At 30.8% G+C, this 15,840-nt stretch overlaps 1 protein-coding gene and 1 non-coding gene across 2 annotated transcripts; both read left to right on the forward strand.

The window, feature by feature from the left end:
• The first annotated feature begins 3,496 nt into the window (after positions 1-3,496).
• LOC105142373 (HSP20-like chaperones superfamily protein) lies at positions 3,497-4,872 on the forward strand. The gene is made up of 2 exons (XM_011049973.1): positions 3,497-4,174; positions 4,501-4,872. Exons 1-2 carry the CDS (start codon positions 3,868-3,870, stop codon positions 4,782-4,784), a joined length of 591 nt encoding a protein of 196 aa, XP_011048275.1. The 5' UTR covers positions 3,497-3,867; the 3' UTR covers positions 4,785-4,872.
• A 5,158-nt stretch (positions 4,873-10,030) lies between these two features.
• Positions 10,031-10,103, forward strand: TRNAA-AGC (transfer RNA alanine (anticodon AGC)). The gene has a single exon. It is a non-coding gene; the product is annotated as a tRNA-Ala (tRNA).
• The last annotated feature ends 5,737 nt before the right edge of the window (positions 10,104-15,840 follow it).

Raw genomic sequence — 15,840 nt, forward strand, 5'->3', positions numbered from 1 at the left:
TTTTTTCTAATTATAAAAAAATTTATTGTACCAGCCTTTTGTTTTCTCGTTTGATTTTTTTATATTAAATTAATTTAAAATTAAGTTTAATTATTTATTTTGTTTGGCTTGGTATTAAGAAACAAATTTTATTCTCAATTGATGTTCAATTTAAAAAAATTAAATTAAATTAAAGTAATGAAAACTGAATTTAAACACGAGATAAATAATGAACTATTTTTCTTGCAAATATTAGTGACTGAATTACAAAATTGAAAGAGATTCAACCTTTTTTTCTTGGTCCCTTAATTTCTTGTTTTTAAATATACTTAATAATATTTTTTTTGGTTGCCTACATATGTATCCCGTGAGGTGAAAGAGAAATTCCAACATGTGTATAATGTTTGATTTTACAAAATAAAATTTTATTTTATTGATTTAAAATAATTAAAACTTAAAAAATCAAATTTGATACTAATTTAAACTGAAAAGAATAAATATGTCAACTTTGTTAAAGCATATAAAACACATACAAGAATATATGATGCAACCTAGCAGCATATGCCGCCTTTTTATCTGATAGTTGGTGGAACATTATTGTTTATGGTTGAGTTGGAAGTGATGAGATACTTTTTTTATTTTGTGGCTTGAGTCGGTAGCAAGTCTTTTATGATTTTTTTTTCCTTTTATCTTCTTGAAATTTGTATAGTCTATCAAAATTAAAAGATATCATATCATTTTGTTTTGTGTCAATTTCCCATTTCTCTTAATTGTTATCTTTGGTTTTGGATCAATCTTTGAATTTGTTTTTTTTTTAATTTTATTATTTACATTGAAATTGTTAGAAATTGATCTTCGTCTATTTTTTCAATCGGGTGATCATTTTCTCATAACTTGAATCATCAATTTTAAAAGTTAACTTGGGTTGATATTAGTTTTTTTAAGATTCTTTTTTTATATTGATTTTTTTTTTTGCATCTCATCTTTTTATAAGGTCACTATAGTCTTACGACTTAGCTAGTGAGTTTAATAAATTAACTCGAGTTTACTTAAAGTAATTTTTTTTAAAATTAATTTTTTTTGTTTTGTTCTTTACTATTAAATTGATTTAATAATTGAACTTTATGATTTTTCCTGTTTTTCTTTTTTATTAAATAGCCCTATTTGCATAATTCAGGGTCGCGGGTTTCAATAAACTTACCGACTTTGCTGGTGTTTTTATGTTATTATTTTAAATTAATTTTTTTAATTTCATACTTCCACATAAAGTTTTGGAAATTAAACATTATAATTTTTTTAATTAATTTAATTTTTATAAGATTACCTTGACTTTCTAACCCAATATACAAGTTCAACATATTAACTCAAGTTGACTAAAATATTTTTTTAATTTTTTAATTTCATTTTTAATTATTAGCTTAAGTAATGATTGAGCTTTATAATTATTTTTTTCAAGTCTTTTTTTAGCAAGTTGTTATGATCATTTTTTTAATTTGATTAATTTACCATTATTTTTTTATTATATAATTAAACGAACTAATTTATTGATTGGTTTCATCTATAATCCTATTCATGAATTTTTTTAACTTTTTTAAAACACATTTTTGACATTTGAATATTTCTTTTTACATAGAAACCAGCGAAATAATTCACCAATCTAATTTTAAGCTAAATGTCCACACATGAAATAATGTATTTATTAAAAAAATATTTTATTGCAATTCCCACTACCTTTCAATTCTGAATGATAACAGGAAAAAATTCACTAGTCAATTGAAGCCTCCAATAGATATATCTTATAGAAATTATTGAAGTAATTGCAGGGAAGGACTCCATGTTTTGATTTTGCAGGATAGGCCTTTTTAGCTTGCATAATCGGGCCCCAGTGCCCAGTAACTTATCTCCGTACCCACGACAACCAGCTCAATGGGCTTCTAAGTTCAGCCATGAGCTCTCTTGGGTGGCAGATTAGTGCATTGTAAAACACTCTGACATGCTTATAAATTATGAGTTTCATCCGTCGATTTAGCTTAGGTAAATTTCATTGAGAGCCTTTTTTAGATTTCAGGGTTTACAGTTTTTATGAATTTTTAGAGTTTTTCAAAGGTTTAATAGAGACCAAAAGAATGTTTCAAGGGATAGAAAATTTGAAATTTACACTTTTTTTGGCATGAATTTTTCTTAAAACCCTTTTTTTAGTAGATATTCTTAGCTTACGTTTAGTTACTGGACTTATGTAAGATCTTTGATTTATTACGTTGGTTGAAAAAAGAACAACTTATTGCTTGTATTAGAATAATGCTTAATTTTATGTTGTTTGCTCACTATCTTCACATAACATTAACATCAAACACGGTTGTGATCAATATTATCATTCAATTTCAGATGTTTGCTGCAATATTCTTGAGAAATGCACTTGCTTGTAGCCTTGTTCTTGTCATTAGAAAGCATCCCCAGCTCTTCTTGGAGTTCCTTCAGGATGGTACTGTGGGTGTGGTAGACTGCTAAAAAGAAGCTGCTCTGTGCAGTCTGCTGCTTTTTTCGTGTGTGTAAATGATCTTCGTAGTTGTGTTTAGTAGCGTGTACTTTTAGGATTTGGTAAAATTAGGAGAGCCTTGGACTGTGATGAACTAAAATGAGATGAAGTAATTGAACTTTGGGGGTAACCATTTATGTGATTTGAGCTATACTTTGATGACTTTCCTGTCAGTTATATAAGAAATTTGCAGGAAAAAAAAAACACCATGAGGCCAAGGATGATACACCCTCCCCTGACAGTGCACATGATCTTTTCCTTCATCGGTCTTCAAATTCAGTGACGGTAACTTGATTCCTGATTAATGAATGTGTCAAATAGCTGCAATTTCTTCTGTGGGTGATCGACTGATCATGGTATTATCATCTTATCCTATCCATCAGCAGATGCCTCCAAGCCTGTCATCTCGGTTTGTCTGAGAATGGCGATACAGGATTAGCTCTCCCCTTTTGAGAAAACTTCATTTGTATTTTGTGTTAAGACTTTCTTCTCTGTGCCCCATTATTTCAAGTGGCTCTGCGTTTGCCGTAAGTAGAAATTTTAAGCATACATCAGGCTGAGACTAATGCTGCTTTTTGGAAAATTAAGCTCCATAGATGCTATTGCGGATGCATTGTAATGCATAAAGCCTCAAAAGCAGTAGTCAATAAAATTGGTGGCACTAAAAAAAAGGAGAGATTAAAGATATGATAAGTATATCTATAAAGAGGAAGAATGTGCAGCATGACATTACATAGAAATTATTCCTTTCACACAACTTTATATGTGAAGTGTCCTCAGCATTTTCCATTCACAGGTTAGCAATTACATCAAAAAGCAAGCTTTAAGTTGGTGGGTCATGCAAACTTTGCATATGATCATCGCAGGATTTCCATATAGATTCTATGTTTAAGTTACTAAAGCAGTATTTTGCATATAAATCATGTAGTAATCATTCATTCGCTTAAACACATCAGGATTATGACAAGTTAGAGACAAAAATCTGATGAAGTGTCCTGCCGTGTCAGTTGTGTGGACAGTAAGGCATATGGTGTTCCTGGAAAACTACTGAAGATTCTCTCCTAAAGGCTAAGGGAGCTCTTCCATTCCTGCAAAAGTCATCTGTAGGTAGACTAATTTCAGTAGGTAGCCACATGGCATCAAAGCATGGCTCTTCCATTGCTTGTTACTGTTGAACAAGGCCTAGAAGGAAAATATTCCTACTTGCTTTACAGCCATTCAAATATTCTCAAGGAATTTGTTCTCTGCTTTATCAAAAGGCTCCTCTCTCACTATAAGAAGTCCAAAGCCTAAAAACTGTCTCCAGGGAAAGAAAAAAAAAGGATTCTGAAGATTTTCAGCTCTAGTTGGTAATGGCAAGTTGGAAACAGCTTGAAGTTCATACAGAAGATCAAACTCCACACAAATGGAGTGTTTCGTTAAGTGAAGAAACGTTCAAAATATTTTTTGCCCATGGAAGTCCCACAGTGCATAAGATATTTGGTGATGGATCACTTTTCAGTCCATTGTTGTTTGGGAAATTTTTCGATCCTTCGGATGCATTTCCACTCTGGGATTTTGAGTCAGATGTCTTGTTATCTAATCTTCGGAGCTCTGGCAAGACTAGTATTGATTGGTTCCAGACAGATGATGCTTATGTACTAAAAGCAGATTTACCAGGTAAGTGTTCTTAGCAATTCTCAAACATCTTTAAAATTCCAGAACCTTGCTTGAGATGATGATCATGAACCAAGGAAACTATAAAACCTCAGGAGTCACAGGCTTATCTTTCTGAACAAGAAAACCTGTCATATAATTGTCATTGCCATGTTCGAAACGAAGTAGAAAATGATTTACTAATGATGTATTCAAAACGATAAACTCTTAGAAATGGAAAAATCAGAAGACTTGAAAGATAAGGGCGATACTCCATTGGTTAAACTGAAGCAAATTTTCCCTTCATGGAATGTTTTTGAATTTTCTCAACTTATGATTGGTTAAAGCAGGAGTTGGGAATAATACCGTACAAGTTTATGTCGAAAATGGGAAGATTATGGAAATTAGTGGGCAATGGAAGCCGCAAAGAGATCAGTCGAAAGCAAAAGACTGGAGAAGTGGCCACTGGTGGGAACATGGTTTTGTTAGAAGGCTTGAGCTGCCAGAAGATGTCGATTGGAGGGAAACTGAGGCATATATGAACAATGACATGTTTCTGGAAGTAAGAATTCCCAAGAGCACCTCGGATTCTGGTACTTCAGGAAATGGCACCATGACCAAGAATTCTGATTAACTGTTAGTTTTTGATGTGTAAAAATTAAACTGCTCTCGAGGACATGTTTCTCCTAATTCCTAACAAATATAAGGAGTTCTCTTACATCGTTTTGTGTGCATGACATACCCCTTTAGAATATAGTTTATGTCAAATCTTTTGCTGTAAGAGAGAAGAGACAGGTCCAAGAAATGATCATTCCTGAAGAACGAGACAATCTCTATTAAGCAATCCTTGCTAACACAGCAAGGATGCTTTGCAGATGGTGAATTTGGAGAACTTTCACTGGAACAAACATGTTTGCTAACAAGCAATGGATTAAGAGACCACTCTTTTCTGATGAAAACCAAGACTAATTCCAGGCATGAGATCAACTAGAAAATCACAACGACAAGAAGGCGAAACATTTCCTATTAAAGCTCAGATGGATGATAAATCGCCTATAGCTATAATTCCCATGCCCATTCATAGTGACTTGAAGTAGGTAATTCGAACAAGACTTCACCTTATTTCAAGACAGGTTCAGTAACATACAAAGAGAAGATGAAAGGGCTTAATATCAAGAGAGAGGAAGAGGTTCAGGTGTTAAAACAATTAACATCAAACAAAAAAAGAAGGTTAAAATTATTAATTTGTTTATTATAAATGTTTGGTATTAATCTAAATATAAAGAAAATATATATAGGTTAAACTAAAAATATTATTTTATTTTTAATAAATAAGTTTACATAAATATTATTTAATATTTTTTCTAAGACTCACAATGCGGCAACTACAGGCATTTACAGGCATTGAGAGTTTGCCAACTAGAAAATGAAAACAAGAGATGGAATGAGAAAAAATCTGCAATTTGCAGGGAAGAATGAATAAAAGGCAAGTAATGGTGTCATGCTTAAGATGATGATGAATAAGATAACAATTGATCTCAATATGCTTTGTTCATTCATGAGTTGTAAGCAATCGTGATCTCAATATGCTTTGTTCATTCATGAAAAACCGAGTTGTGAGCAATTAGAATAAAATTCTAGTTGTCACAATACATAGAAGTAGGATGGGAAAAAAAACTCTCATATCAGCAAGTAACTAACGTAACCAAACAATCTTTTTGGTAGTAGATGTCATGATGCGATATTCTACTTCAGTGAATGATTGAGAAACAATAGGTTGTTTCTTACTCTTCCAAGAAATAAGAGAATCACTTAAAAAGATATAAAACTCGGTAGCAGACTTGCAATCTATGAGATCACTACCATGATTAGTGTCAGAGTATGCACGCAACTTCAAGAAAGAGGTGGATGAAAGTAAAAGACTCTAAAAAATTTACCCTGAAGATATCGCAAAATATGAAGAACAACGACCTAGTGAATGGTAGTAGGAGAAGCAATAAATTGACTAACAATATAAATAGCATATGCAATATCTGAAAGAGTAGTGGTGAGATATATCAAGCTCCCAATAATAGTATAACACAAAGTAGGATCTATTAGAGGTAAACTATCAAAAGAAAAGTACCTTGTGTTAACCTCAATAGAAGTATCTACAGTCTTGTTATCAGCAAGTCTAGTCCATTTAAGAATATCTGCAACATATTTTGGTTGAGAAAGAAGATAACATCTAGATGAGTATACTACCTCAATACCTAGGAAATATTGAAGATAACCCAAATATTTCATTTCAAATCATCTAGCCATCTCTGTCTTCAAAACTAAAATATCATCAATGTCATCACTAGTAATAATCATATTATCAATATATAAAGACAGATTGATACGACTTGCATCAGTACACTTAATAAAAAAAACATAATCATGACTATTAGAAACAAAGCCAAGAGACGAGATCACAATAGAAAATTTCTCAAATCAAGCACGAGGTGCTTGTTTGAGACCATATAATACTTTTTTAAGCTTACAAACATATCTAGAGTCATGTGAAATACTAAGAGATACAAACATATCTAGAGTCATATGAAATACTAAGAGGGGTGTCATATAAACTTTTTCTTGAAGATTTCCATTTAAGAAGGGATTTTTAACATCAAACTGAGAGATATACCACTAACAAATCAAAGCTACTATAATAAAAGTATAAATAGTAATCATTTTTGCAACAAGGATAAATGTCTCTTCATAATCTATATGATATTGTTGAGACTATCTTTTTGCAACTAGCCTAACTTTGTATCGCTCAATAGACCCATTAGAATTAGTCTTGATCTTAAATATTAAACGACAACTAACAACACTCTTATTAGGAGGTAGAGAAACTACATAGACCCATTAGAATTAGTCTTGATCTTAAATATTAAACGACAACTAACAACACTCTTATTAGGAGGTAGAGAAACTACATCCCAAGTATCTGTCTTATGCAAAATAGAAAGTTCCTTATCCATAGCTTGCCGCCAAAGCGGATCAAGAATTGCCTCTTTATAGGAAGAGGGTTCAAAAAGACAATGAATAGAAGCTAAAAAGGAAGTAAATAATGAAGAATAAGCAAAATTTAGTAGTTTTATGGACTTAAGAATACAGATGGATTGACATAGAAGTAGATCCACAATCTTAGATGAATCATGAGGGGCTATACATGAGAATGAAGCTTCAAGTATGTCATAGAGTAAAGTATTAATACCTGCAGAGTTATGAGTATAAATTGGTTGAATATGAGAAGAGGTATTATTATCAAAATCCTCAAAAAAATATATGAATAAAATCAGGTTTAATCAGGCTTTGAGTAGTGGATGGAATAAGAAAAAAAAATATATACTCAAGAAAAACAACATGACGAAACACATAAAGTTTTTGAGTTATTAGGTCAAAAAAACAATACCCCTTTTTACCTCACCGTAAACTAGAAAAACACAAATAGCGAATTAAGAGGATAACTTACTGTGTTCTACATGAGGACGAATAACAAGACAAGTACAACCAAAAACTCTAAATGAAGAATAATCAGGGACATACCTATATAACTTTTCAAAAGAAGATAGACCCGAACTGTAAGAAGATGGAATTGTATTAATTAAACTTACAGCAATAAGAACAACTTTTTTCCTAAAACTTACTAAGAACAAAAGCAGACAACAAGAGAGAATGAGTAGTTTCTACAATATGCCTATTTTTTCTTTTCGCAACACCCTTTTGCTCAGGATTATCTGTATTTGAAGTTTGATGGATGGTTCCATCTAAAGCAAGCAATTAAAAAAAATTATTAGAAATGTATTCCTTATCCAAATCACACCTAAAACATTTGATCAGAGGAGAATGTTAAGTTTTGATTAGAGCTCGAAAAACTGCATATATCTCAAATAATTCAGAACGATGTTTCATTAAATAAACCTAATAGTAAAGAGTATAATCATCAATAAAAGAGACATAATATCAAGACCCTCCTTTTGTGGTAATAGGAGAAGGTCCCCATATATTAGAATGAATCAAGTCACATGGTAAGGAAGAAATAGAAATACTTTGATTAAAAGGTAAAGCAAAAATTTTTGCCAGTTTAAATCCACTGTAATAAATTAAAAGGTAAAGCGAAAAATTTTGCCAATTTAAATCCACTGTAATAAGAAATGTCGCAAGTTTTTAAATTTTCTAAAGCTTTTGTGAATCCAAAAATCTCAAACGATAAGACGAAACATGTCCTAAACGATAATGCTAGAAATAAAAACTAGAAGATGAAGGACTCAAATGAAAAGAAAACAAATCAATAATAGTATTAGTAGCAGCGAGAACTTGCACTTTTAAGTCATCCAAAATGTATAGTTTATTCTCCCCATAGCCTGTCTCAATTAGCTTTTGAGACTGCAAATCTTGTACATAACAAAAAGAAAAGAAAAAATAACTAAATAATCGCTAGAATCATATATTTAACCAACAAAAGCAAGATTTAATTTGAGATTCAGAATAAAATTGACATTAGAAAGAAACAAATAAGGTGTGACAACAGAACCAACACCAGCTAAGAGCATGAAAGTGCCATCAGTAGTCCTTAATTCTATCATTGTTGCTCTCTATGCTCAATACAAACACCATATGCCTTTAATTCTATCGATTATGTAAGAGCCAACTAATCTCAAAAATATTTTTATGGCAGAATAGAACTCCTGAATACTCATATTTTTCTGGTGAAGAGCTCAATATTTCGTCTTTAACTGATACTGCTTTGCAAAATTTGATTGCGTGAATAAACTTTACAGATGATTCCAAAGATACTGCTTTGCAAAATTTGATTGCGTGTATAACCTTTACAGATGATTCCAAACCTCCATTGTTGTCTCATACTTTGCCAATTATGTACCTATAAAATGCTCAACAGAGTTGTTGATTCAAGTAATGATCTTTGCATTGTTTGCTTCTCATGCATCTATCAAAGCTGTATCCCTTTTCTCAGTATTTTTAGGTATCATATAAGTTCCACTAACATATCCCTACATCTTTTTACCCTTAAGAAAATTTCTCATTATATAGCTTCAATACAAATAGTTCTTTCCATCCAATCTTACACTCATAGACTGAAGCGAATCATCTCTTTCAGTAGCCATAATCAACAATCACAGAGAACTAGAATGCAAAAGCAACGAAAAATAAAATACTAAATTGCAGAAACTGAACATAAATTGCAGAAACTGAACAAATATCTTTTTAAAAATATATGATAAATAAATTTATATAAATATTATTTAACAATTACCTTAGCTTAAAACCTTACGAACGGTTCACCTGAAAGTGACAAGACTAAGGTTATCACACCTAGTCGATCTCTAAAATGGAAATTCAAAAGTAGGTCTTCTTAACAGCAAATAGCATGGTGTGTAAGTAGAAAATGGTCAATCAGGCAAAGAAAAAGCAATTTACTCCGCCAAACATCATTGATTTAAGTAATTCTTGAAAGGGAATATTGTCATCAAGAATGCTGATGAAGGAGGAGATGCTTCTTACATGATGCAATTACTTTGTCTAATTAACACCATAGACAAAGAAAGCAGAGACTCAAAGCTGGACTTTACAAAGCTTCATCCCAAGCAAACTGATAATTGCCATAAGTATAAAGCAACCAAACATAAGCAGAGGGGAAACCATATCCAATGAATAGTCTTTAAACATGTCATAAACTTGTGATTTACTACAATATTCACTACAAGAACTATAAAACCATATCCCGCTCTCAGCATTTGGCAGGCAAGTCGCATCTCACCAAAGGCAAAAGAAGGGTTAAAAACTCGATGCTAACAATTATATAGTAGTAAAATGAGAAAAGAACAAGAAGGGGATGTAGCTCAGATGGTAGAGCGCTCGCTTAGCATGCGAGAGGTACGGGGATCGATACCCCGCATCTCCACGCCTTTTTTCTATTCCTGTTTTTATTTGATTTCTTCCTTCATAGCCATTTCTAATCTAATCTAATCCAAGAATTAATGGATCCTGATTGGGCTCTTACTATTTCTAGTCAAAGCAAATGTTTTCTCTTCAGGCCCATGAAGTCTTACATGCAAAATCTCTTGATGATCTTTGACTTTGCACTGTAATTATCCTGAATAATGACTTTGCACTATAATTATCCTTTATAATGCATAAAACTGGTTTGTCATTAACTAACTAACAATTCAGAAATCTTTCTCTTAATTAATTCATTAACTAAATGGATAAACGCGGTTTCTTGCTTTTTTTAAAAGAAAAAGAAAAGGGAAAGGAAAAGAACTTGGCATCATGTTCGAAAAAGAACCACCCTTGGAAAAGAAAAGGGCAACAAGGCAAACAGTCAATAGTGCCAAACGTCAAGGAAATGGGGCAGTGCAGAGCATCATGATTATACCAATATAAAGTCAATGAAATTAGTCAAACACAAGATCAATAGCAAGCACGGCACTAAATCTCACAAGTATTATTATTATTATTATTTTTATTTCTAAATCTCTCAAATATTATTATTATTATTATTATTATTTTTCCTTGCAGGCCATCCTCGTCTTGCACAACTTCTTGAGAGAAAAGGAGGAGCGAACTGGCAAGCAGTTTTCAACATGGGAGTGCCCTCCCCCTCCGGCCTTGAAGTAGCCAATCTGCCAAATGTTTGGTTCTCAAGGTTTGTGTTGACTCAAGCAACAGACAGCATCATTAGAGTGCCAAGTTTTATTTAATCTAACTGGGGGGAGTGCAAATTGACTAAAAAGTACTCATTGTCATCATAAATGGACTTGTTATTTTTGTTGAAAATGGTCTTGCTTTTTTACTATCACAAAAGCATAACTTTTTTCTCCTCAATTATTAGAAGCAAAAGTGGATGTAAATCTTTTTTTTTTTTGGGATATGTAAATCATCAAAAAAAGAGAGGACATGTTGCTTTTTTATTATCACGAGAGGAATATTCCATCATTATTTGAGTTATATTTCAATTATTATATAAATTATTGGTAGATTTCCCAATAGAAATTTATCGTTGGTAAAGTCATCGTTAAGGATTTTAGGTCCATTAGTAATTCAATCAATAAAAAAATACTTATCTACAAAAACACTCGCAAAATACTCACTCATAAAAAAAAATATTTGTTGACCATTATTTCTATTGAAAAATACATTGGTAAATTTTACTTACAACTCAACAATAGACTAATCTTTAGCAATTGATCGTATATTGCCAATGGATTCTCCGATGAAATCATCAATTGTCAATTATTATCAAATACATTTGGGTATTTGTCGATTATTATCAATTGAAAAGCAACGTAGATTTCTAGGGATATTAAGGAGTATTGATTGTATGGATTGAAAATAGAAGAAATATCTAATTACATGGCATGAAATGTATACTAATCATTATCGTGAACCAACTATAATTCTAAAGGTTGTACGAGATCTTTGGATAAGACATGCCTTTTTTAGAATGTCCTAGATCACTAAATGATAGTAATGTTCTTGATTGCTCACCTATCGTTGCCACACTTACTGAAGGTCGTACTGTTTCAATTAATTATACAATTAATGGACATGAATATATAATAAGATATTATTTAGCAAATGGGATTTATCCTAATTGGTCAACCTTTGTTAAAACAATTCCAAAAACATTACGAGCAAAGAGAATAAACGTGTAGTCAATTCCTTTATATCAGTGTCATATGATAAAATACAATAACTACATGATTTTCTTCAAATTTATAATCGAATCAGGGATAGAGTAATAAGCTCTCAATTACAAGAAGATTTGATTGAACATTTGTGGGGACAATATGACGAGTAGAATCATTATATTTGAACTTATTACATTATCATAATTTTTTATTTTTTTCATTATAGTTGTTATTCTTTATGTTAGTTAATCCTACTTATTATTATTAAGTGTTAGAGATTTGTTACAATTACCTCCCTAACTTTATCTTTTCCTTCTCTACGTTTAAGTCGTTCCTTTGCAGCCTTTTGACCAATTAACCTATCTTGATAAATCAACAATTCACTATCTTCTCCTAAACTAACAGAATTTGGAGTAGATGAAGTTGATGAAGCCGGACCTGCATTGACATGATTTTTTTTGTTTCTTGTTTGGCCTTTGATGTTAACTTGCATGCTCAAATTATTATTTGGGTTCTTTTTTTAAGATAACCCAATGATATTCTAGTTGAAATCGTTTCCCAACACAAGAAACATACATTTGCCGAGCATCAATAATCTGGTAAAAAATTAGAGAAATTCAATAATGTTAAAATATATGTTAAACACTTTAACATGAAAATAAATATTAAAATTACACTCGATTTTTCGATCATTTCACTTTGCTGATGATTTTCAATTTGAGTAACAAATCCAATAAATTTATTAACTTCTCTATTTATTTCTTGCCATCTACTTGAGATGCTTATTTAGGAACGATTCTCCATTATAATTATTTTGTTTATTATTCAACTCCAGTAATTAGATCCTTACTTGTATTTAACCTTGTAGAGACAAGTAAACAATCTTTCTTTGATGAGAAGTTTTTACTTCTTTGTGATTTTTTTTTATTATATGGACATTTAAATTTGATTATGTCAAGTCATTAATTAATTGATTAGAATCACTTGGTTAAGAGAGAATATCTTTTGACTTTCTCATAAGAAAGTTGATAAAAAATCTTAGAAAATTTGAATCCATCTACATTAAAAAAAAAAACTCAAGTTAAAACCTTATAAAAGGATGTAAAGGAAGCTCACATTCAATGTCTAGTAATTTTATAGTTTCCATACATGTGAATTAATAATAAGAATTGACTTTTACTTGTTCTAACATTAATCTAATCATACAACCATTATAATTTGATCATTTTTAGGAATTAAAAGAGGATTGATATACTAGTTTAATTGTATTTTTAACAAGACAAAATATAATTGATTTTAAATTAAAATAGACAATCATCATTACTTCCTCTCAATTTAAGATATGTCACTCCATGTTTTTATCAATATTAGCTACCATCATTACTTCCTCTCAATTTTGTCAAAGATAACAACATAAATAAAAATTATCTTCATTAACCCATATAAAAAATATGAAATAACAAAAAAATAAAAATCATCATAAATAGCAAATTAATAACAAAAGATCTCAACAATCAAGAGATACAAAAGAAAAAATAAAAAAAATCTTTAAGCAAGCATATCTTTTGATTTTAGCTAATTAACACACAAATATTATTAATTAACGAAAGGACAATTGATTCTTTATTTTTCTAAATTAAAAAGGAAAATAAGGCATAATAAAAGGTTTTAAAATTTACAAGTAAGTTTTTTTCCCTTTTATTCTGCTTTAAAAAAGAAAAATAAACATTGACCAACATATACAAAATAAGATACATAGCATTAATTTGTATTAGTTTTTTTATATAATTTTTGAATTATAATTTTTTATTTTGAGCCATAATTTGAAAATTATTTTTTATAAATAACTTACAGTTAATATAAGTATATTTAATAAAAAGATTCAAAATAATTATTTTCGCATAATGAATACCGTAGTACAAGTTAAATTCAAGAAGTTAAAAGATAAAAATGGTAACTTTTAATTAAATTAAAATTTTTTCTCAATTTAATTTATAAAAACCAATTACTTTAATTTTAAAAACTTGCACCAAACATAAACTACACATTTTTCACTGCTAAAAACACCACCAGCTCGTTGACTCCTCCTAGTCCTACCTAGATCCACTTCTGTTTCCCAAAAGAAATTTCAAGATGCACTCAGCTTTCTTTATTAATGCTTCCCTACGCATCTAACTAAAGATCACAACACCAAATAAAATGGGTTATCTTCAAGATCAAAGGTCCATCATCTTTACGCTGAATCAAAGTGTAGATCTCATCTCATTTTGCTTCATCGAGAGGCAAATATCACCATCAGGACAAATGCCTCCAAATTCTTAACACTGCTGTATTTTAACAGGCAGCACATTATTCCCCACATAAAATCATCCATGTACGTGCCCTAGATAGCAACAAGACAACATGCACATGCACTCGCGTACGTGTCAACATTAAATCCAAAATCAATGAAAACCCGTAGCATTTTTTCAAGGCAGATTAAGATGTTTGATTAATTTATCGACTGTACGTAACTTGGACCCAGAATAATATATAGTTAAGCCATGAACATCAAGAAACAGCTCTAGGAGAAAGATGCATGGACATTAATGGCTCCACCAGGTATAGAGAGGAGAGATTCGGCTGATCTTTCAAGTTGGAAAAACAACGTAGCATATATCGCCATGGAACACTCTTTTCAAGAGTTAGCTAGGGCAACACGCATAGGATAAAGTTTTATAAACTCTTTTGGAAGGACACAAAGCGATGGGAATGGCTGAAGAAGAAGCATCCAAGAAGAGATTATTATTATTATTATCATTATTATATGAAAAGGATCACATGAATGGAACTGAGCACCAAAGGCAAATAGATATAACAACTACTCGCACCATGTGAGATGGGGACTTCTGCTCTTTGTATAATATTTTTCACCAAATCTAGGGGAGAGTGATGAGAGGGTTTTTTTATTAAAGTGAAAGTGAAAATTCTTGACACCCATCTGACGCAAAGGCAAAATCATTTGTCCAATCTTATGGTATATACGATATACCACAGGTCAGACAGTCTCTCTGGGCTGGTAAAAGAGAGGCTATTTATGTTTTTTTCTGCAAGCTATGTCCTTGTTTCATTATTAGGTATGGGAAAGGGACTCTATGCTCCTTTCACGACGTTTAACCTGATTATTTGCCACCTTTCTGGTTTCCCAAATTGACAACTTTGCTGGAAATGTATTCATCTTAAAAATAAATTTAAATATATATATGAAATATTATTTTAATATATTTTTAAATAAAAATAAAATTTAAAAACTAACTACTACAACAATATCAAATATTATTTTAATAATTCGTTAATTTCAGGTCTAGCTCAAGCAAGGTTATTAATTTTTTTTATTAAAATAATATAGTTTTGATTAAAAAACATATTGAATTTTAAATTAAATTGAATCTATTCTTAATTTATAACTTGAATTATTCATAATCTACAATAAAAATAAAACTTTCCTTGTATCTACTTAAATTACAGCATCCATCTTGAACTTTGAAAAGAATGTTAAAATTGAAAATCCAATCTACTCAAAAAAAAAAGAGAGAGGATATAAATCCAATTGTTAAACCTATTTCTGCTATTTATTTTTCTCATGGAAAAGAAAAAAGGACTGTTCAAATTAAAATTTAATTAACCATCCGGTTTCCAAATTTTTTTTTTTTTTTTGCATGCAAACTCAAGAATTAGTACTCTGTATTTATCATCATTACATGTGTCCTTGTGTCTCTGTGCTTGTAGCGTCGATGATATAAACAATTATTTTATTATTCTTCTTCTTCCATTCAACTTCTTTATTTCTGTAGTATTTCTCCATGTATTTATTACGTAATCATTGGCTAACAGATCTTTAAAACAAATAATTTTCTGATGACTGTGTTTGTTAAAATTTGCTGCTTCAATTGATAGCTTGGACCTTTCCCAATTTGTCACCAAATTATTATTTGGTTGCCCTTATTCGGGCCATCCATCTTCTACATA

Source organism: Populus euphratica, unplaced genomic scaffold (assembly GCF_000495115.2).
Source record: "Populus euphratica unplaced genomic scaffold, PopEup_1.0 scaffold143.1, whole genome shotgun sequence".
NCBI lineage: Eukaryota > Viridiplantae > Streptophyta > Magnoliopsida > Malpighiales > Salicaceae > Populus > Populus euphratica.